Source organism: Corvus cornix, chromosome 5 (assembly GCF_000738735.6).
Source record: "Corvus cornix cornix isolate S_Up_H32 chromosome 5, ASM73873v5, whole genome shotgun sequence".
Taxonomy (NCBI): Eukaryota; Metazoa; Chordata; class Aves; order Passeriformes; family Corvidae; genus Corvus; species Corvus cornix.
The window spans coordinates 47999911-48022005 of record NC_046335.1 but is presented as its reverse complement, the minus strand read 5'-3'; the positions used below and the strand labels follow the sequence as shown (position 1 = coordinate 48022005).

The window sequence follows — 22095 nt, the reverse complement described above, 5'->3', positions numbered from 1 at the left end:
TTTTTTTTTAATTTGTTAATAAATCTCCTTGAAGCCAAGAGAGAGAAAACAGTGTTCCTCCATCTTTTGGCTATTTCTCATCACTGTACAGACATTAGCAGTACTTGTTGAGAGCTGATATTTCATTCCATGTGTTCTGCAGGATGCTGAACTCAACTTTTCAAGCTGGCCGTACAATACTCGCCATTGATTTTATGGTGTTTACACTTAGACTTATCCATATTTTCGCAATTCACAAACAACTTGGACCAAAGATCATAATCGTGGAAAGGATGGTAAGTGTGCAGTCTGTCTCAGATAAATACTTGTGCCTTCTAACAAATGGAGAGTAGGAAATCTTGTCTTTAGAAAGGAAATAACTTTATAATCTGTCTTTATTTTTACATTTTTAAGGCTTGTCATTTTGCATATTCCTGCATTTTATTATAAGATGCAATGTTTGAAATAGATCCTTCCAAAGAGCTCTGTAGTGCATTAAGTTGGTCCCAATTTAATAATCCTTGTACCTCACCTAATAATTTATCCTCAGATCTGGCACATGAAGAGCAGTCTTTGCCTTTACTGCTATTCCTCCTACTTCCTAAGCTGTGTGCATCCAGGGCAAAGACCTCAGGCAAACAGGCCACATACAGAAGAGCTGGGCTTCCAATGAATGACTTGGGGAAACAAATTATGGTTTTTGCAGCAAGTGCAGAAAAAAAAAAAAAAAAATCAGTGAAAAAAGATAGTTACAAGTTTCCTACACGAGCTACTCTTACTTGTACATTGTAGCTCCAGTTACAATGAAAACGTATCAATACTTTGTGAGCAGATGCTGGAAGATGTTGATAAAATATTTTTATTTATTACCGCTCTCCTGCAGGAAATGAGACATTGGGATTACAGTTACTGTGCTTGGGTATGTGTTGGTATGTCGAAATAGCTTTTTATTTAGGCAAGTTAATCCTCTAGGTCTATTAGCCCATGCTAACTGATTAATAGAGTTCATCAAATTGTTATTACTATTACAGAATCTACAAATATTTGATTTGTGACTCACAGCAGAACTCAGTAAAAGCTCTACAGTCTAAACAAGCGTATCCATTGAATAAACATAACTACCAAGCTATTTGGATTTGTCTACAAATGCAATAACTGGAACTCTAACATGACATTTGGTTGGACTAGCAAAAGGGTAAATGGCAAATAAATATTTGTTCTTGTTCGTTATCTAGCTTATGGCATTAGCAAACTTCTATTGTAAGAGCACAAGTCAGATGTACAGCTCCTAACCCTTCCTTTGCTGCATGCCAAGCCAAACCAGGGCCTTGGACGAGTACTACCTGTGTCCACTCTGCTGGCACCTGATGTCCTGCAAGATAACACAAGGACTGGGAAGATGCAAAGAAGAATATAAACAGCAGCCTAGACAAAAGCCTAACACAGGACTTTTCATCTTCCCCCCACCCAAGCCAACACGATGCCTCAGCTTTGGTAGTTCAGTGCTGAACCTCGCATCAAATGAAGGAACAGGGAAGGTCACTTCAGTAAATGGAACCGGCTTGAAAGGTTCGAGGCGGTTCGAGCAGGACCATCTCCCTTACTTAACAGAGAAGCAATCCCAGATGGCCTCTTACTGTCTTTCTCCTTTATAGCCTTGCTACAGAGTTGCTGAAACTGGTCTGGTAACCACTAAAATGCCAGAACAATGCCAGAACAATGCTCATTCCCAAAGAGACAGCAGCCTGGAAAAAAATACTTCCAGACTTGTCACCGCTCTCCCATCACCGTGATACCCTTACAGCCCTGCAGCATTCCTAAATTTTAGATCATTCAGAAAACAAAACAGGTTGATGAAAGTCAGACATCAGCTCTGTCTTGCCTGGCTTAGAGATGATGTTTCTTATCAGAACTCCAAGTAACATCCTGCAGGTCTGAAATGCTTATGCTTTTGGGTAACTGTACAATCCAATAATCTAATTGAAATGAATCTACAGTCCCTAATGAACTCTGTCAGATTAGATGGGGAGAGGATGAAGTGTTCCTCTTCCACCAGGGAAAAATTATTGCACTTGAAATGCATATTAGATTTTTTTTTTTTTTTAAGTAAGTGTTTTAGGATTCAATTACTTCTGCTTCTGTAGAGAAACACAATGTTTAAAAGCAGGAAGCCCCGAAGAGAATCCTTCAGATGCATCACTTAGCTTGAAAACTGAAGACAGAAGCAACCTGATCCTTGCAGTCTTCACTGCCTGCTGTATTAGTGGCTCAGTATTCATCAATGAGCACTGACTGCTACCAGGATTCTCTGCTGCAGCAGAACTCTTGTAATTCACAGTAAAGCAGGCCATGGTACTGAGATATCTCACAGAAAATATGCACTTAAAAGGAGCAATGAGAGTCGCTTAAAAGATAAAATGTGTATCATTTTTAAATGTTTGATGATTGGAAAGCAAGATTTTAATTTAAATTGTGCCTTTATCTAAATGAACTACCAAAGAAGAGTGCTTACTAGAGGGCCAAGGACAATATGGTAACAGCAAGGTCAGGCAAGGAATTCTGTGCATGGAGCTATATCCTATTCCACCTCCTTTAACCTAAACAAGCTTGTAAAGAGACAGAATTATTTGAGCCATATTCATACAGAAAGACTACTGTTCCTTGACTATGCAATCACAGTCACTACCCCTCCTTTTCTCCCCTCCCCCTCTCTTTTGTAGATGAAGGATGTTTTTTTCTTTCTATTTTTCTTGAGCGTGTGGCTCATTGCCTACGGTGTGACAACCCAAGCTCTGCTTCATCCCGATGACAGCCGAGTGGAATGGATATTCAGAAGGGTTCTTTATCGTCCCTACCTTCAGATATTTGGCCAGATTCCACTGGATGAAATAGACAGTGAGGAAATTTCTTTCTCCCTAACTTGGCCATTTTTGAATGCACACGTCTGATTAGAGTGTGGAATTCCTTCCAAGTATTTCCCTTTTTCTGTTTTTTTAAATCTTTGTCCTACGGGCCAAAGCTTACACGTTACTATCACACAAATAGTGTATTTGCAAAGAGATAATGGGCATTGTGGAGTTACATTAGAGCATAAGGGCTGGCCCTATTTAGATAAGCTCTCAGAAACACTCACACAAGGATTTGGTTTTAAAGGCTGGCATACCTGCTTTCAGTTCGACTCATTTCCATTCAGTTTAACCTAGACCTTGTGTAAACTCAAATAATAAATCACAGCTCCTCCATACATTTTGGCAGTAGTTTAATGTGACAGTGTTAAAGCAGTACCACTCTGCCCATAAGCAAACACATTTTTTAGAATAAATACTACTCTAGAGCATTTATTTACTCTGGAGATAAGCAATTACTAGCTTTATTTGATTTGGGCAGCTTTATGTGCAGCATTGCAAACAAATCAACATAAAAATAATCACAGGACACTAAAATAATTAGACATAAAAGTTCAAAGGCAATGTTTCTGATAGGTAAGCAGGTAAAATACAGAATAAGTCTCCTCCCAAAGAAGTCTGAAGTAACACCACAGCATTTAGCCAGAGAAAACAGTGCTAAATGTCACTGGCAATAATGAAGTGGGATTCAAACTCAGAGTAATATAAAATGGAACCAAAAAACGTGCCATAGACACAAACCAACCAGTAAGCATTCTCTCATGTTCACTCTGCTTAATAATAAAAAAACCCCCACATCTTAGAAAAACCAAAAAAGCCTGAATGACACATGAGAGAGGAGAGTGATTCATGTCCATTTTAAATGCCTGTGGTGTAAGCCTGCACAGCACAATCAATCACCCTTATTTCCATTAAAGTAATTGGAAAGAAACAAATATTTCTGGAATAGGATTCAACTCATTTGCCAAAAAGTCAGATGTAGCACTCCCTAGAAAGGTGTGTTTCTCTCCTTTGAAACTCCAGTGGGTGTCTCCACCTGGGTAAATAACCGGTTAAAAGAAACAGAGAAAAAAAAAGAACCAATTACATGGGCAACTTCCAGAAGGGATTAATTTGTTCTAGTGCCCTCTGGGGCTTATTTCTGTTTAACATCTTTATGAAATACATGGAAAGGGAGAGGGGTAATGAAGAGGACAAAATTTGCTGACAAAACTACATCACTGGGCCACAAAGACAAAAACTGACACCTAAGAGAGGCAGAGGAGCCTCATGAGTGCTGGATCATCAAATGAAATTCGGCATAGATAAGTACAAGGTAGTGCCCTTGATGAAAGCAATCCCAGCTTGGTGAGCTTTGATATAACCATGTGCTCTAATGAATGTAACCACGGGGTTATCTGTGGCACTGGGGAAAAGGATTATTAGGGGAAAAATGGAGGAAAAAAAAGTAAATATCATTATGCTACTCTAAACTTGTGGGTTTAATTCATAGCTGGAGACAGAATACAGAACTAGACCTGTCTGATGCAGTAGAATCAGCTGTTCTTCCTAACCTCCATTGCAAGCTCAGACACACAAAGCACTTTAAATTTAGAACAAGGAACCCCATTCCCAATTTTTACTGAGTTTTCTCCCTAACCCACACACCAGGCATGAGGACACAAGAACGTGGGGGAACTCAGAGGTGGTTTGATTTTGAGAACTCAAAACTAGTCATAAAAGGATACAGCCCTTTCAATACAATCCCTTTTTGGTGAACATTACCACAAAGCCAGCTGTGACAGCCATCCTGACTCTGAATGAGCAGCCAAGTTGTGGAGGTCTGCAGTGTCCTAGGGCTGCAAATATCTTGCACAACAGTGCAATGTGTTTTCAGGTACACAATCGTGCACATGATTATACTTTCACAAAATCAAATAAAGAAACATGGCATTAGGATTTCTCATAACTATTCTTTTCCTTCATCTTCCTTCGCAGCATCACGAACGTATCCCAGGAACTGCACCTTTAACCCACTGCAGATCCTGCAGCAGAACACCCCATCCTGCCCTAACAGCTATGCCAACTGGCTCGTCATACTCCTGCTGGTCATCTTCCTACTCATCACAAATGTCCTCCTTATGAACCTCCTGATTGCTATGTTCAGGCAAGAGTGATTTCACTAAGTATCATGACAGAGGCTGCAAAGGTTTAAGTGGATGCCCACATTTACTACCTCACTGCTGGCTATTCCTTTTGGAATACACTTATAATTTTCCTAATGAATATTACTTGGGGACTGATAGGCAGAACTCTGTGACTATATAGCTCTTAAGTTCTCATCATCTTTACTCTAGCCACATTGGAGACAAGGAGAAAAGGAGCCTCTTTTACTGCTAAAAATTCCATTAAACATGCACAGAAGGGTCTGAGGCCCTGGCTGCGCTGCATCACAAATCTGCAGGTGCACAGCAGCCATAAACTTGGCAGACTTTACAGTGGATGATTTGCACATCAGGGAAATGCTTGTTGTCAACACAGCTAATAATGATTCATTTGGTTGAAGAACTGATGTGGCATGTTTGCTGATCTTTCCTGAGCAAAGTAGAATTACCTCTCTTTAAAAAAAACCCAAGAAACCAAACAAAACAAATGTATCTTTTAATATTTGAAGACTGCAACTGCAATTATTGTAATATCTAAGAATTTGCACAAATTTTAGATTAAATTAACACTACTTGGTGACCTCGCTGTTCCTTTTTTAAAGTAAAAACAGGACTAAATTTTGTTATATTCATCTTTAGCTTGTTGTGGTGAAAGGAGTTACATACTTTTATTCCTCCCCCCAAATTACAGTTACACTTTTCAAGTTGTCCAGGGCAATACAGACATCTTCTGGAAAGTGCAGCGCTACAACCTGATTGTGGAATACCATGGCCGGCCTGCCTTAGCACCTCCATTTATCATTATCAACCACATAACTCTGGTTCTCAGAAGACTCTTCAACAAAATGGAGCACAAGAAAAAACACCTGGGTGAGTTGTTAACAAATGTGATCAGCAACTGGAGAGCCTGACTCTCTCCTAGGAGATGATGCATGCATGAAACAGAAGAACAAGTCAGATTTCCTTAAGCCAAGAGTCACAATTAATTTTTAACAAAGAGTGCCAGGAGAGTACAAGTGAAAAATTAAGGTTTATAATGTAAAATATAAACAGTTTCCCACAGCATCTTGATGCATCATAGTTACTACAACAAAGGTGGCAATATAAAACAGGTTAAAGGAATTTGATTCCTGAAGATTTAACAGTTGATAGGCTTAACAAATAGTTATTTCATTTGCTCCGGAATTTTAGCAATTATTAACCCTAAAAACAATCTTCCTTTAGCATATCAACCTTTCACTACTAGTATCAGAGCAAAGGGAGTAAAATACAATTCTTAACTTATTTTTTCCACAGAAAGAGATCTTCCAGCGGGCCTCGATCAAAAAATCATAACATGGGAGCTGGTGCAAAAAGAACATTATCTTGTAAACCTTGAGCAAGAAAAGAAAGCAAGCAATGAAGAAAGGCTGAAGGCTACATCTAATAAGTATGTTATTCTGACCCACAATAAGAGTAACTTGCAAGCCCTCAGCTTTCCATGAGTTCAACACTGAAGTGCTTGTAAAGCTTATATAAAGGGTCCAACTGGAATGCAGTTAGGAAATACATAGTCCATGAAAAAATGTGAGAGGCCAGCATCACTACAATGTTAGAGGAGTTCTTGTCACTCTTGAAGTATGTACAATTATAGACCTGCAAGTTCCAGCCAAATCTGTGGCCAAGCTCAATGAAAATCTTATTAATGGAGAAAACAGTGGAAAAACAGTTCATTTGCTATACTGCAGCACACGTAATTTCATCCCCTGTAGGAATACAACACAGGCTTCTGAATGGAAGGCTAAGATACCTTGAATTATAGATGCAGAAGAACAAATATTTATGACTTTATGGCATGGGACTGAGTCTCCATTTGTGTACTTCTCTGTATTTCCCCTAGGAATACCACTTCAATTTGTTTAGTCTGCTAAAGAATAAGTCCTAAATTATTATTCAGAGGTTTAAACCTTTAAGTGAGACTCAAAGTAGTATATGCAGGGAGAACAGAAACATCTAAGACAGCAAAGCAGTGTTTAAAGAAGCTTTTAACACCTGTTCCAGCTGTTTTCTCTTACAATAAAACAGACTTCAAATAGAGGTGCAATGGGTGTGAAAGTTACCATAATAAGTAAGTTCCATGGAAATGTTCCTGTGCTGTCTGCTTTCTTTCAAAACAAACCTCCATCTCTCCAACTCACAGAATAGCTAGAGACCAGAACAGCATACTTATGTTCTTGGAAAATACTCTTCTCCCTCTAATTCACATACACCCTTAATTCATCATAATTTAGAATGATTATATAGGTTTAAACTTTATTCTCATAAGCAGATCACTGACAAACCCTTGGAGTGAGTGCTTAATTGTTGAGACCATGCAATAGATACATGTGCAATTGCTTCCAAACAAAGGGCACTATATCCTTTATATAATATGGAATAAAGGTGATATATCATAGGTGAAGTTACTGGAGGGGAAAAGTGAGAATCCATCCGGCTTCACAGTATTTCAGGTATAGCAGAGCCAGAAGACAACTGGAAGAGATTCAAATGAACACCACCAACCCCATGGTTTTTATCTTTGCTCTTAGGTGGTAGTAGTATGTTTTTGAAATCTTATGAAACCCCCAGAAAAGTGATTCTTTGAATTTTGTTTGCATTGAACCAATCTCAAAATGCATTAGACCCACCCAGCAGCAGGGTTTTCACATAGGTGAGATTGGAACGTAGCCTGTTAGAGGGAAACGCTGAAATAGCAGCTAGGAGAAACCAGAGAAGGATTTGCCAAGCCTGTGAGGAATCAGATGCTAAGAATAAGGAACCGATGGGGGAACAGTTGACAAATGCAGAAAGCATGGGGGTAACTCAGTAATTTGAAGGCACTATATGGAAGGTCCTTAAGCAATCCCTTTGGGCTGCATGAAAAAGGGATTTGACTGTCAAGCCAGTTTCCAGAAATGAAAGCTTGCATAAATTTTAAGTGGCTTATCTCTTTTGTGGCCTCAGTTCTCACACCACGATCAGTTTCCTTTGGATACAGGTGGGAGAGACAAGTGGGTGAAATGACAAAGCTGCTCCTTTCTGCTGCCCTTGATTTCCACAGCAGCTGGGGCTAAATGGCCCTCACCAGAAGCTGAATGCCTGCCCTGATCTGTCATTTGTGAGTCCCTGGGCAACAGGTGCATGAGAATGTTCCAGAGATGCTGTTTTGCCTCAAAAATTTTCATGGGAACACCTCAAAAAGACAAAGCTTTCAGGGGACTGTGGGATGTCTGAGCAGCACAGAAGTGCAGTGAAGTTACACGTGCTTTGTGTTTTATGATTTCTTCTGAGGCCTCTCCTTTTTGCTCAAGGTGTTTGCTTTGTTTCCACAGGGTGGATAATTTGTCTAAGTATTTTAGTGGGTTGAAAGAACAAGAAAAACGGTTTAAAGTTCTGGAAGCCCAGGTAAGTAGTATTTTCTAGGCATTTATATCAGCTTTAGGATTTCACCATCTTTCCCTCATTTAATGGTGGTTTGGCAGACCCTACTTAGGGACACAGGGAAGGAGAAACGGATCTGTATTATGGTTTCACTTTCCTTATTGCTTTCTGTCTGGTGATGTACATATGGAAAGGAACATTTCTGAACTCCTGTAGAAAGGAGAAAAGCAAATACAACATTCCTTGCTCAATTTGGTTGTTTACTTGAGAAGTATTTATTTCCTTTGTTAAAGATGCCTCTGGAATGAAATGCTTCATCTTCCTCCCTCCACTCTTGTCCTTCTCTTAATCTTTTCTTTTTTAAACTGTCAGCTTGGAAAATACTCACATTCTGTCTGATCTGACCTAATCTTCCTGTACATCAGTTTTTCTAATTTTCTTAAGATACCAGGTACCAACATCTCAAAGGGAAGTGTCCAGCAAACAGTTATGAAATCCAAATAATAGCAGGAAACTCTGTCTTGAGATTTTGATGACAAACCCTTGAAACATAAACAAACAACATTTCTTACACAGTCTGAAAATGCATTACCACCTGCTTTGTAGCACAACTCTTATTGTTTTCTTTATCTCTATGACTCTCCAGTATAATTTTGGCCTCGCTGAAAGTTCTTTATCTTAATACTCCCGCTACAGTTTCCTGCTCCCTTCTTATCCTTTTTATGGCTTCCTGATAAAAAAGTCAGGCTATAGAGGTCCAACAGAAACACACAAGGAATGATTTAGTAAGTTTGTGCCAGCTTGAGGTAATGCAATATACTCGCAAAAAAGGGCAGGTATTTAATCACTACCTATTTTGTAGATTTGCTACTGTACAGCTGTTATCTCCTCCATGGCAGAGGTTTTAACCAAAACCAACCTCTTGTGCACTCAACCAGCTCCAAACTATATATGTAAGTACTGAAAACAATCACAGAAAAGCTAATTAATACAGCTGAACAATGTAGTTAAAAAAATGCAAGGCAGAGAAAAAAAAAAAAAAGATTGGAAAATAACCCAATAAGGAGATACCTAGAGGTAATGGGAATATAAAGAACAGAATATTCTTACTTCAGAATGAAAAAATTACCTTTTGCAAAGTACATTTAAAAGCTTTGGGGCAAGGACTGTCATTTAGGGTGAGTTAGACCAATCTTACCCAGTTCAAGCACATAAACAAGTATCTATTTGCAACAGAGATGGCCTTAGGGGTTTCTTGAGTCCATGAGATAATCCTACTGAAGTACTACAAAAATATTTAAAATGCATAACAATAATCCTTAAAAATAAAAATTGAGCAATTCTCCTACCTTGTTTTAATTAACAGAATTAATTTGCCTTCAGAGCTGCAGCTATTTCTGTCAGTTAAAAATGTTGTCTTGTGTCCCAGGGCTCCACCATTTGGAGTTTAGAGACAGGAACAAGCTATTTCTCAGCCACTGCAGGATAGCCAACACAATAAAGATTTTGGATATCCTTCTTAATGACCTATTTCAATATCTACCTATTGCTATCTATTACACAAAATTGCCTCCAAAACCCATAAACTGAGCATATACATACTACATGGAAAAAAGAAGCAGCTGGAATACTCAACAAAGTTGTGACAAGACAAAACCTCAAATCACTCAGATTTGAGCTAACCTCAAGCTCTATTTAATTCTGTTGGAAGTTTATAAAACACTTATGTGAGCTGCTTCATTATCAGTATCCCCATAAAAAACCTCCATCCCATAGCAGGCTTCCCAGATATTTTAATACTAACTGCATAAAAATCAGAAATTTAAAAAGCTGAAAAATAAGCCTGTGTTTATCACTTACTGAGCAAATGCAAAGTAATACAATCTACACTGTCTTTTTTTCAACATTTTAAAGTTTCTTAAGCAATTACTACTATGTGCCCCTTGTCCTAAGGCTTTTAAATGAGCACATGACTTTTCCAATCCTATTAGGTGTGAAGAGTGCCAACACAGAAGCGCCTTTGCCACAAAGAAGCAAAAGAGAAGAGCGTGCAGATCAGTCTGAGACTGACATTGAATACATTGATAATTAAATTCTATTCTATTTCTTCACATTACACCTTTAGTCCTACTAAACTACTAGAGAAGTAAAATCCTAATCTCATGAAGGCCTCAGGGCAAGCTCTGTATGCTAAGCACTATCAGTCCTTGACATTACTGAGGACTTCTTGGTCTTTCTTTCCTGCAGCTCCTCAGTCCTTTCTCCAAAACCATTCCATAAACAGCACTAAAAGCTTTCTCCTCCAGGGTGACTCTATCACCTTATTTTCTAAATACCATTTGTTCTCCAGATACCACACCCTCAAGCCACCATCATCACTGCCAAATTCCACATTTCTCTGATCAAGGGAGCCTCCCTTTGGAAGGGCCATCGTTTACGCACTGAAAAACAAGCTCCTTCCTTGGCCAAGAAATCAAGCTTGTACTCCTGAGCTGCTTAGAAAAGGAAATCAAGAAATAGTTTCCACAGGAAAGGGCCTGAACACTGAACCATTACAATCCATACAGTTCCTACAACTCTCAAACAATTGCACTCACCAGCTTCTCTTCCCACACTGGCTCCTAGGAGGCATTCCTTTGCTGGTATTCCTTCTTGAGAGCTCCTTACTCAGCCTCACAGACTCGAATCACCTGGGTTTTGTTGTTCCCGTGCCCCATCACAGCTGCTGCCAGTTTCCTGCTGGAAAGGAGCCTTTGCCTCCATGTATCACACCACATGGAATGCCTCCTTTACACCTAAACATCTGATTTCATTTTACTTTTCTTTCTCAATGGTCAGGGGGAAAAAAAAAAAATCACTTAAGAGACTTTAAAACAAGAATGTGTACCAAGAAATATCCTGCAGACTAGGAATTTGGGCTGTTTGTGGCTTTTTCCATTACTTGAACTGGCTTGTACATTTTTAGCATACAAAAGCTCGCTGGCTTTATTAGAATTTTGCAAGATACTCCACTAAAATATCAATAGCATCCTCTAAGGGGAAATGTCTTTGGAATAATATAAACAGCATCAGAAGGGGGAAGTATTGGGCTGTGTCTGACACTGATAAGCTTCAGCTGCATTTCCTTACACATATAATATTGTCTCTATGCAATGTAATTGTAGATTGCACAAAAGCTTTCTGTTACCAGAGGTGGAAAAAAAAATAAATCTCAGCTCTGACCAAAATGAGCCTTTTATTAACAGATATTAATCTTGTTAAGATGGCTTCATGAAAGAGGCATTTGTCCAGTTATTCAGCTCTGCCCCAGGCCTGTGAGTCCATTAGCAGCAATTGAATTTTGGTAGTCCTACCTGTTCCTCACCCTGGGCAAGCAGAACTCATAAACCCAGTAAGTTTGTACTGAGCTGCATTTCTTTGTTAGCATGTAATAGACATCTCACAACCAGCGCTCCCTGCGCTTGGCAGCAGCTTCCACTTTGAAATGGCTACTATTTTCATCGTGATCAGCACTCTAATTATCCACTGGAACCCAGAATCTATCCATTTGGACTTGCTATCTCCCACTCACATGCACTGGAGCAATCAATGTATTTACCAATGACCCATTAACTAATGTGATCCAAGTGCACGCTCAGGAGAAAAGACATTCTGCTCTGAAAATTAAAAGGTGAGCTTCAAAATAAGGAGCATAACTGCTCCTTTTACAGTGCTTTCTGCATCTTCTGCCAAATGATGCATCTGTTCAAACACAAAGCCCAAGTGAGTTGGGCCTTCCAGTTAATTATTGTTAAGATGGACTCCCCTCCAGAAGTAACCCCCTCAAACACCCTTCAGAGTTTGAGCAAGCACAGTCTACCAAGAAATATCACAAATTCTTAAGAATTAATCTTCCACTATGCAGTTATAAATACTACCCTTGGGATTGGTTCATTTAGAATACTGGCAAAAAAAAAGTCAGTTCACACTGACCTGAACTAGAGTTTCAAATCGTATAACCTTTCAAAGAATTTAATCTTTCAACCTTATTTATTAAATTTACTAACACTGTGGAAAAAACCTACTATAGTTGACATTCCTTATAATGTGATTCATTGTATGAGATGACTCATCCTAGGAGGGGATAATACATTGTAAAATGATTGAAAATGTTAAAAATGTGAGGTTTAGAACCTGTAAGACTTGAGGGAGAAGTTAACAAGATGGCAAACTCAGAGTAACACTCTAAAAGGTTTTCAAGACAGTTTTCAAATCAAATAAAGTATTTGGTAAAACTCTACAACTGCATTACTCAACATGGTTCAGAGATTAAATCAAGTTACAACTGGAAGTTTATTGTATCACATAAAACAAAAAAGTATCCAGTTCTGGTATCAGTATCTCATTCCTACAAATTCCCCCAATCCACACACAATCAATACAGAAGCAGCACCTCCAGGAAAGGACATACAAAGGTGCAGGTCAAGGATCATCACATCATATAACTGGGCACTGTTGTGCTTTCACCCTCAATGGCAATGAGAGAAGGATGTTTTTACACAAAAAAGTTAAAGGGTTTCCTTCCTGGGACAGGGCCAGGAGAAATCACATCTAGTGGAAGACTAGGTTTTACTTTCATTGTTTAAAAATCTCCACATAATGAGCTCATCACCTTTTCTCCAGGATTCTGCAGAATTTGGGAACAACTCCAAAATGTGGAGTTACTAGGAAGCCCTGCAGCCTTTTACCTAACACTTCTGTTTCTTTGGATACTTCAGCCCTAGAGCAAGACCCAGGGAGCTGCTCAAGCAAACAAACCACACCTTATGCTCTCCTGCCAGGATGCAACTATCCTGTGCCCATGGACTTCTCATAAACAGAAAGTCTGGAGTTTATTTTAGATAGCTTAATTTCTAACAGTATAAAATGTTCTTGGTGGCTCTGACACAAACTGTTGGACAAAAAGCTATCACATGGTTTTCAGACCAGAAAAAAGAAAAAAAAAAAGCTACCACATGGTTTTCAGACCAGAAAAAAGGAAAAAAAAGAGAAAAAAAATGAACAAGTCCTGGGATGTCTCCAATGTGCTTCATCCTTCAGGACTCTTCCTCCTCCCCTTCATCGTCTAGTTTAGGTCGGAAATTTTTCCTGCTCTTCTTCTTACTGCAGTGGAATCCAACTGTTCCCACTGATGGCTCTTCAACTGCACCCCTAAACCTTGCCTCAAGTTTATATTCTGTGTTCTGGTCCCCCTCCATCATGCACTCCTCCTCCTCTGCTGCCTTTCCACTGTCACTGTCTAAGTGCCCCAGCTCTACCTTATCTTCTTCCCTCAAGTCATCAGTCTTCTTAAGAGATTTTCCTTTCAGATCTGTCTTCATCTGCTTCTTATCATCCTCTCCTGTTGATGTTTTCTTTTCCAGTCCGTCAACACCTCTTTTAGTTGGTTTGGTGAAGACAATCCTCCCAGCTCCGCAGCTGGAAGGGTCCTGGTTGAAGGATGGGGTGTAGCTATCTTGAGTAGCCGAGCTCTGTTGCTCCCCTCTTTTCTTCAAACCACCTAAAAATTCCAGGGCCACTGCCCTGTTAGTCTTGTCACTGGACTCTGAAACTCCCTCTAGGCTGTATTTGGTCCAGCGCTCTGGGTGTGCCACGTAGTCAGGCACCGCAGGAGAGGTATTGGGAGCCTGCACTGGTCTGGCTTGCTTTCCCATGTTTTCTGGGACCACGGTACCTGAAACTGTGGTGGGAGGCAATGGACGCTTAAACCTCCCATCAACAACATTATCTTCAGGCATTGAGGGCACAGACAGCTTGGCCGCCTCTTCCAGGCAGTCAAAAATGCTCTGGCTACGGAGAGAGAACATAGAACTCATGCCCCTCAGATGGAATGGCTGGACAGGAGATCTGTGACCGCTGTTTGAAGAGTCAGGGGTCTCCCCTGATCTGAAATCCCCTTCATCCACACATGGCTCCTTGGGAGATATTGTATCAACTTCTGCTTCACCCGCCAGCCCCAAGTCATCAGAGTCAGAATCGCTGAGCGACACCGTGTCTGAGGGCAGAGCTCCTTCGTAGTCTCTGGCACCATCATCCACTATCCCCAGAAAAGGTTCACCCGCCTCCTGGTCTCCCATCTTCGAGCTGTCACTCCACTGAGGTCTTTGATGTAGGCCCAGGAACAATTCTAAATACAGTTTTCCAAATGCCCAGCGAGTTTAGTGCCTAGAATACAAAGGAGCATAAAAACTTAGCTGTGAAATGAGAACCAAGCATGAGACCATCACTCTGTGTCATGAAAAATAATTACAACTGCAGAATAACAGTTCGCTGTGCTTTAGGGATTCCCAAGCAATTTTGCTTCAAATGAAAACATTATTTAAGGAATGAATGCACGTTACAATTAAAGATTTACAGGAGACTGAATACAAGAATATGAAGTAATTGAAAGTAGTGCTACCAAATTTCATTACAGATTACGGCAGGTCTAATTACTAAAAGATGAATACAAAGCTCTTGAGTAAATCTGAATCCCCCAAAGCTTATACATCTTCCAAGAGACAGCAAAGACCTCTGCATATTACACCCTGTGTTTATTCACACTGTAAAAATCCACAAAAAAGCACCCAATTTCTCACTTTGACTGGGCCATTACAATCCTTATTGCATTGCACTGTACCTGCTGTCACAACAGCCATCACGTTCTGCCTGTTATCAAGGACACTATCACCGATCCAGGTCAGTGGCAGAAAACCCACAAAAATATCAGGGCCACCGTTTCAAGTCTGCTTTAATGTGGCATAAAGTACCAGCTCCACTCCTTCCTTTGGCTTTAAGCTCTCGTGTCATCACTAGAGTCCAGGAATCAGAAAATGAGCCAGCTCAAGAAATCAATCCCATTGGACTATGAAAACTGATCACATGTGCCGTGCTTGCACACGAAAACGAGGAGAGGTTGCAACCACAAGCCTGCAAGAGCTGGCCCTTCAGTCAGTAAATGACAGCGTGATTTGAAGCCTGACTTTCAGGAGCAGCTGGAATACCTGACAGTGCCACCTGCTTGGAGGGAACCTTGCTGAACTCAGGTGGTCAATGATCACGCTACCACTTGCTGGGCAACTGGAAAGAGAGCTGGCATACACACATTTTGGTTCAGCTCACATGAATTATAGAAACAGTTCTAACATATTATTAGAATAAGCTTGACTACCTAATTATAGGCTCTTCTGAAACGATGCAGTAAACAGACATGGAAAGTCTGTTAGTCACTCACTTTCTCTTGAGACTGAGTCAGCTTCCCCTCCTGAGGGTCAGTTAAAGCCACCAAAGATCTCAGCACTTCCACCCTAGAAAACAAACATTTCCATCACAATACTGGAAATGTAGTTTTAAAAATAATTCCATCCCCCTGAATCATCCAAAGCTGCAGAACTGGGTTCTAAATCTGACACAAACTCATGGTAGTGTAAAAGTCCACAGATATTACTGAATTTTTGGCAGAAGAACAGCACACAACCTAATAAGGCAGGCACCACTATATTTACCCAGTCTCCACATTCACACTGCCAACTTTATCCTGCACAACGGAAGAGAGGTTTTAAAAAAATTCAAGCTGTAATTTGCACGTGCAGAAATCCAGTACTTAATAAACATTATTAAATGCAGCTAAGAAGATACCAAAATAATAGTTATGCATTGCAAACATTAAGTACTGCTAACTATTCAGACCATGGGTAGCGCAGACTTCTGTATTCAAAGAAAAGTCATGTTCAGAGCTAGGGACAGATTTTCATGAAGCATAAAACACAGAGAAACTTCTGAGGAACCCAACACACAGAGTGCTATGTTCCATGTCATGTTTGGCTGCCTTTGACAAAAAGGATCTGACGGCTGCTTTTGAAACCACTGCCCTCCGTGTAACCCCTAGCGGGTAATAATCTTCTTAAAATGACAGTCTTCTGCTTAGTTTTGGAACACATGAAAAGTGTCAACTACAACTCAGAAGAGGCCTTGAAGTGCACAGTTAAATAAAATAGCTGTCTTCAGGTGGCAATAAAAGTGTTCATCACGGGAATCTCGTATCTGAGGGCACTTATGACAGAAAGGAGAAATTTTGCTCCTGAGGAGATGTTTTAGCCTTAACAAGGCCAATAGCCAAACATGCTGGCCCTTACAGCACACCAGACTCACTCACAGGTTTGTCAGGGTGACATGATCACAGCACGACTCGGCAAGGATGACGTCTGCCCGGATGGGAAGGTCCCCAGTGGGCTCCTCCATTCTGGTGTTGCCCAAACAGGCTCTGTGCGTCTTCCCACAGCCTATGAGGAGGACGGAGACCTCAGTCACCCCAAACCACGGCCACAGGCCTGCTCTCATAGCACGGAGAGCACCGCACCAAAGCCCACACAGCCACTCGGGACAGGGATCCGCAGGCGCCCGCGCCAAGGAACAGGGAAGAGGAACGGGGATGAGAGCAGCGGCCCCTGGGCAGTCGGGGAGAGGAAGGTCACGGTGCAGCCCCAGCTGTGCCGCCCGTCCGCCCCGGGCCCAGGGCCCTTCCCGGCCCGGGATGCTGCTGGATACGAACCGCCCGCACCACACGCGCCCCTCGCTGGCCTCTGCACCCCGGCCGCCGCCAGCCTCCCGAGGAAGGGGGAGTCCCCGTACCCCGACACCGCACGGCCCCAACAACTTCCACAGCAGCCGCCCGCCTTGCCCGCCTCTGCCTCCGCCTCTCCGCCCACAGCCCGCGGCGCGCCGGGACACCGAGTCCCTGCCAGGCTGCACGGAGCGGACAAAACGGCGGCGGGACCACAACTCCCGGCGACGGGAGCGGCGCGGAAGGGCCCGGCGCCCCCGCCCCTCCCCGCTCCGCCTCTCTCGGCGCTCCTGGGAGTTGTAGGCGGCCGCCTTCGCTCGGCGGGGGACATTTTGCGAGCCGGGCCGTGGGGCGAAGCGGGGCTGAGCGGTGGGACTACAGCTCCCAGGGCGCACCGCAGCGCCGACATTTCGCAGCTTGTGCGGGGCTGCCCTCGGGGCTCGGCGCTGGGCCCGGTGCGGGGCTCGGTGCGGGGCTCGCCCGTGGCCCCCGGAGAGCCGCGGTGGCACCCTGAGGGGCAGGCACCGCACCGCCGCCGCCCTCCGCAGTCGCAGTCTGGGAAAAAGACCCGTGTCACAGCTTTTGTTCTCATCGGAAAAGCACGGCGTGGCCACCACGAACACATCCGAAGATTTTTGGGTTTTTGTTTTGTTTTGGTCCTTTTTTTTTTCTCTCCTTACGTGTTTATTCTCAAACCGGAAAGCCCCAAGTCGCTTGAGGCATAAAACTACTATCCATCCATCCAAAAAAAAAAAAAAAAGTTTCCATTTTCCGCCCCAGAAGAACATTTTTTGCGCGTGTGTCAAGAAGTGGAGCTCTGAAAATATTTTATTTGCGCTGGCCAAAGAGGCTCGATTTTTGGTTTTTTCCCCTTATTTCAGCAAAAAGTTCAAATTTTCAGCGCAAATACATTTCCCAAGAGGCTTCAGTATTCAGCTTGTTTTCCCTATGTTTAGGAAAAATGGTTTGCTGTGCTGGGGGGTTGTGCCAGACAATGTTGTGGCTGCAGAGGCTTCACTGGCTCCCTTCAAGCTGGGCCTCACCGTGACTCACCCGTAATATAAACTGCAGCCACTTCATATGCATCCTCAGTTTTTAAATACGTACTTTTGCCTGCTGGAGTGTTGCTAATTACAGTAATTTATGACACGAGGTCTGTGTTCAGAATATACTTGGCAGCAGTGATGAGGTTATTGCAAATGTCTTCCGTCTAGCTGGAGTCATGCTGTTGTTTTAGAACAGCTCTAGAGGTGTTTCCCCATTTGGTGATCCTATTTTTTTTTATGTATGTGCATATGGTAGTGCGGTCAGAGGCATTCAAATGGGTATCCAGATGGAGGGAGGAAAGGAAAACATGAATCTTGTAGTAGGTGAAGCAGGAATAGAAAGGAGGCGAGCAGTATATGGGCAGACAAAAGGAAGAGTAAACCTGGGTAAAGGCTGCCAGTGCTGTGTAATATGGTCTAGGGTGCTGGGGACACAGCAAGAGAGAGTCTCTGAGCATAGTAAGGAGCAGGCAGGAAAAAGGATGTGGAGTAAGCAGTGGCGTGTCCCATTTCTGTAAGAGTGGAGACGGGCAAGGTACATAGACTGGTACAGACAATGGCACTGTCTTGTTTTGAACCTTGGTTCTTTGTTAGATCAGGGGCTCAAAGGGGCAGGAGAGGGCAACATCACCTCCACTGCCTCTATCACCTTTGGATGTGGGTGCCTTCAGGGACAAGCCCCAATTCTCCATTTCCAGAGGCTCCAAGTTCTCACTTTTTGCCTGGATGCTGTGTGTATTGATGACTAAAGAACCTGAATGTACTCTTTTCGTCCTTCCTGGTTTTTTATTCATGACCCTGAAATTAGCTCAGCTGGTTAGAGCATGGTGTTAGTAACACCAAGGTTGTGGCTTTGATCGCCATACAGGCCATTTACCTAAGAGTTGGACTCAATGATCCTTGTGGATCCCTTCCAACTCAGATTGTTCTGTGAATCTGTGAGATTTAGTACTGCACACTGTGGAGAACTGAGGCTGAGCTGCTCATTCTCTGGTGGCTGAGGACAAGGCAGCTTGCAGCAGTGGATATGCTGGTGTGTTGGGATTTTCACTATTGCTTGGCGACAGCTGAAATAAAAATAATGAGTCAGAGTCTGAAGACCAACAGATGGTAAAGTGTTTTCCCCTTGCTGGCCTGAACTGAGGTGGCTTGAAGAGGGGGCTGGAAGGTGGATCTGAGCTGCAGCACAGGCCATCGTCCAAATGAGCGGGCTGTATCCAGCGTGCAGGCTCTGAGGGGCTGCTCATTTGCAGAGATGGCTCCATGTGTCTGCAGGAAGCCATTGCGTCCCTGTGTGTGGGGGTGGCATGTGAAAACGCACAGCAGCCTCAGCCCTGCCACAGACGCCTTGTGCTCCTTTCCTGCAAATAAATCTGTCATTTGGCCCCATCCAGTAACTGTTTCTGCTGCTCCCTGGCAGGCTCCTGCTGCTGCTCCTGCACTCGGAGCCTGGGGTAGGTGCCTGGGGCAGGGACCGCTGGCCCCTCTCCTCTCAGCTATAGGAAAGCAGCAGGCCATTTCCCAGCAGCCACCCAGATCCTGCAAGCCAGATGGAGCAATAAAATGCATTTTTCAATGTCTCCTGCATCTGGAAGGAGTATGGAGGTTACTCAGATGTGGCCACATGCAGCTGATGCTGGAGCTCTTGAGGGGAAGTGGGGAGGGAAAAGAGTATTTTTCTGCAGGCAAAAAGGAAAAGCAGAGTCATGACCACTGCAACCTTCTCTGCTCAGTCATACCAAGCCAGACTGGTACAGCCTGAAGGAAATAAATGAGTTGTCCTCTCCCATTTGCCAGAATGAAATCCTACAAATGGCCTTGAAATCCCCTGTAGAGTGGGTTTTCAGAATTCAGTGCTTGATACCACCTCTCTCCTACATCGAGCTTCACTTACCTGTTTTACTTTGTACTTTCATTTGGTCCTGCAAGCAGATTAAGATTTATTCCAGTGCTGTTTACCCATGTTGGTGCTATTTTCCCCTGAGGTAACTACATAAAATTAGTTCCTATGGAGTGAGTTTTAATGCAGGCAGGCTATGAAGGTCTTTATCAACTCTGTTCTTCACAATGTTATTGCCAGCCTACAGAGGACCTGCAGGGAGACACCACAACCCCTTTTTTTGTTAGAAACATTGCATGTGTGGGAGGGAACTGAAGTCCTTTATGAGCAAAATTAATACTCTCTGCAATTACTTCAATTTTTTAAAAGAAACAAAACCGGTTGGGGGTGTCTGCTCATTTTGATTTAACTACAGAATATTTGTACTAAGAAAACCCTTCTCCCAGTCTTGCTGCTTTTTCCTATCACTGCCCTAAAGTGCCTGATACTAATGCATAATGAAAGGCTAAAAAAGATCACTGGAACCAGCTGAGGGCCTTGAAGTTAACATTAACAAAAAAGTCCCACAGAACCCTGAAACTCCCCAGACCTCTTGTTCCAACAAGACCTCTGGGAGCTCCATCAACCACTGCTGAGCCTTGCATTAACAGCATGAATCCTTGCTGGAGGAAATCTCAGCAGTTTGCTTGCAGTCAGCAGGCAGAGTGTTGTGTGCATGCCATCTTGCCTGGCCTAACACCAACACCTCTCAGTACTCAGCAAAGCTGTGTTCTGGCATGAGGGAATGCCCTAGCAAAGCAGGGCCAAGAAACACTTAAAAAAAAGAAAAAAAAGGAAAAGGTGTGATTAAACTGTAATTAGAAGTGTTACTTGCAACCATTTGCACTTGAGCTGGGTCATCTAAATCCAGTGAGAAACACCAGGCAGTCTGCAGTAGTTGCAAAGTTCATATACCCTCTAATGTGTCTGCAAGTGTGAAAACAACGTGGGTTTCGGTTATGCAGCAGTTTTAGCACCTGGGAGATGTTTTCTGTTTGCTCCAGGTCCGTGGGCACTGAAGTGAAAGCATCGGGCCGCCAGAGGTCAGCTGAAGGGGTTGCACTGAACAGCACTTCTGCATCCTCCTGCTGAGCTTATGCCCTGTGCAAGGCAATGTGATGCTTCCCAGGCTGAAACTGAGAAGTGGTCAGGCAAGAATATGCAGCTTCTATCTAGCTCAGGTGCACAGCGTGGTACTTATGGGACTTGGGTTCCTAGCCTGTGTCTACCACCTAATCAAGAGCTGGTCAGGTAGGTAATTGTTTCCCTCTCCCCTTCAGCACCCACTGGTGGCAGGTGTTTCCTCTCTGGGGCTGTAATTCCACTGGTGCAGCCATAGTTCCCAGCCCTACCACAGCCCTGACAGTGAATGAGATTGTTGAAATAGGCACCTTTTTTCCTCTCCTACCTGGAAGGGCCATGCTGTCATGCCCAGCAAAGGAAACAGTGGTTCAGAGCAGGAATGTGAGCACAGCCACTAACACACCCTTCATCCCTGAGCCCGGCAAGCGGAGCTGGCAGGCAGAGGGAGTGTGTGGCCAGATCCAGCAGTGAGGGTGCTTTCCTCTGCAGGAACCTCCACCATAAACAGCTCTGGCATGGGAGAGCTGGGTTTATTCCCTCCTGTGAGAATATTGCAGCTCTTGGTTACAGCTTCGACAACCTCTGATTAGGGAATGGCATAAGCAATTTATGCATGTTAATCACAGCTGTCTTAGTATGAGACAATTAGGCTCATTGCTACTTAGAAAACAAACAGCCCAGAAGAAGCTTATGAAACAGAGCTTGCCAAAGCAAAAAAATGCCTCCCAAACTTCTCATTAGAAATACTCTAGGAGGTTTTAAAAAGAAAAAATAAACCAGTTTGGGAGGAAGGAGGAAAAGAATTTCCACTGGAAAAAATCCCGGCTTGGTCTAGTTTAGAAAAATTCCTGCTTGTATTTTTAATTCCTGAAAAATCTTGTTTCACAAGAAAAAAACAAAGATTCCACAGTCACATTCCTAGGCAGCGGAATTCCACAGTAAGGTCTCCAGTGGCTTTCCAGGTCCTTCAGACCTCTGGAGAAAAATGTTAAAGAGAAGTGAAAGCCAGGGTTGTCTGTGCAATATGAGCACAAACAAGCTGCAAGCACTCCATCTGCCCTTCCCCTCACAGTCGGTT

General features: G+C 42.8%; 2 protein-coding genes across 7 annotated transcripts in view; one reads left to right on the top strand and one right to left on the bottom strand.

Annotated features, from left to right (window-relative positions):
• The window catches only part of TRPM5 (transient receptor potential cation channel subfamily M member 5), a 37863-nt gene extending 25318 nt beyond the window's left edge, over nucleotides 1-12545 (top strand). Inside the window, exons 17-24 of the mRNA XM_010396228.4 lie at nucleotides 143-275; nucleotides 2700-2874; nucleotides 4863-5031; nucleotides 5721-5899; nucleotides 6326-6458; nucleotides 8380-8452; nucleotides 9291-9381; nucleotides 10420-12545. Coding sequence (XP_010394530.3) covers nucleotides 143-275; nucleotides 2700-2874; nucleotides 4863-5031; nucleotides 5721-5899; nucleotides 6326-6458; nucleotides 8380-8452; nucleotides 9291-9381; nucleotides 10420-10520 — 1054 coding nt within the window. The 3' untranslated portion in view covers nucleotides 10521-12545. The remainder of the gene's footprint in view (nucleotides 1-142; nucleotides 276-2699; nucleotides 2875-4862; nucleotides 5032-5720; nucleotides 5900-6325; nucleotides 6459-8379; nucleotides 8453-9290; nucleotides 9382-10419) is intronic.
• A 196-nt stretch (nucleotides 12546-12741) lies between these two features.
• TSSC4 (tumor suppressing subtransferable candidate 4) lies at nucleotides 12742-17200 on the bottom strand. 6 transcript variants are annotated; one of them, XM_039552649.1, is made up of 4 exons: nucleotides 17078-17200; nucleotides 16602-16728; nucleotides 15618-15753; nucleotides 12742-14632 (listed from the first exon to the last, which is right to left on the bottom strand). In XM_039552649.1, exon 4 carries the CDS (start codon nucleotides 14542-14544, stop codon nucleotides 13504-13506), a length of 1041 nt encoding a protein of 346 aa, XP_039408583.1. In that variant the 5' UTR covers nucleotides 14545-14632; nucleotides 15618-15753; nucleotides 16602-16728; nucleotides 17078-17200; the 3' UTR covers nucleotides 12742-13503. The 6 variants fall into 6 exon arrangements, with proteins under 6 accessions (XP_039408583.1, XP_039408580.1, XP_039408581.1 ...); XM_039552646.1 differs by having other exon boundaries at nucleotides 15681-15753; XM_039552647.1 differs by having other exon boundaries at nucleotides 15681-15753; nucleotides 16998-17088.
• Between the last annotated feature and the right edge of the window lie 4895 nt (nucleotides 17201-22095).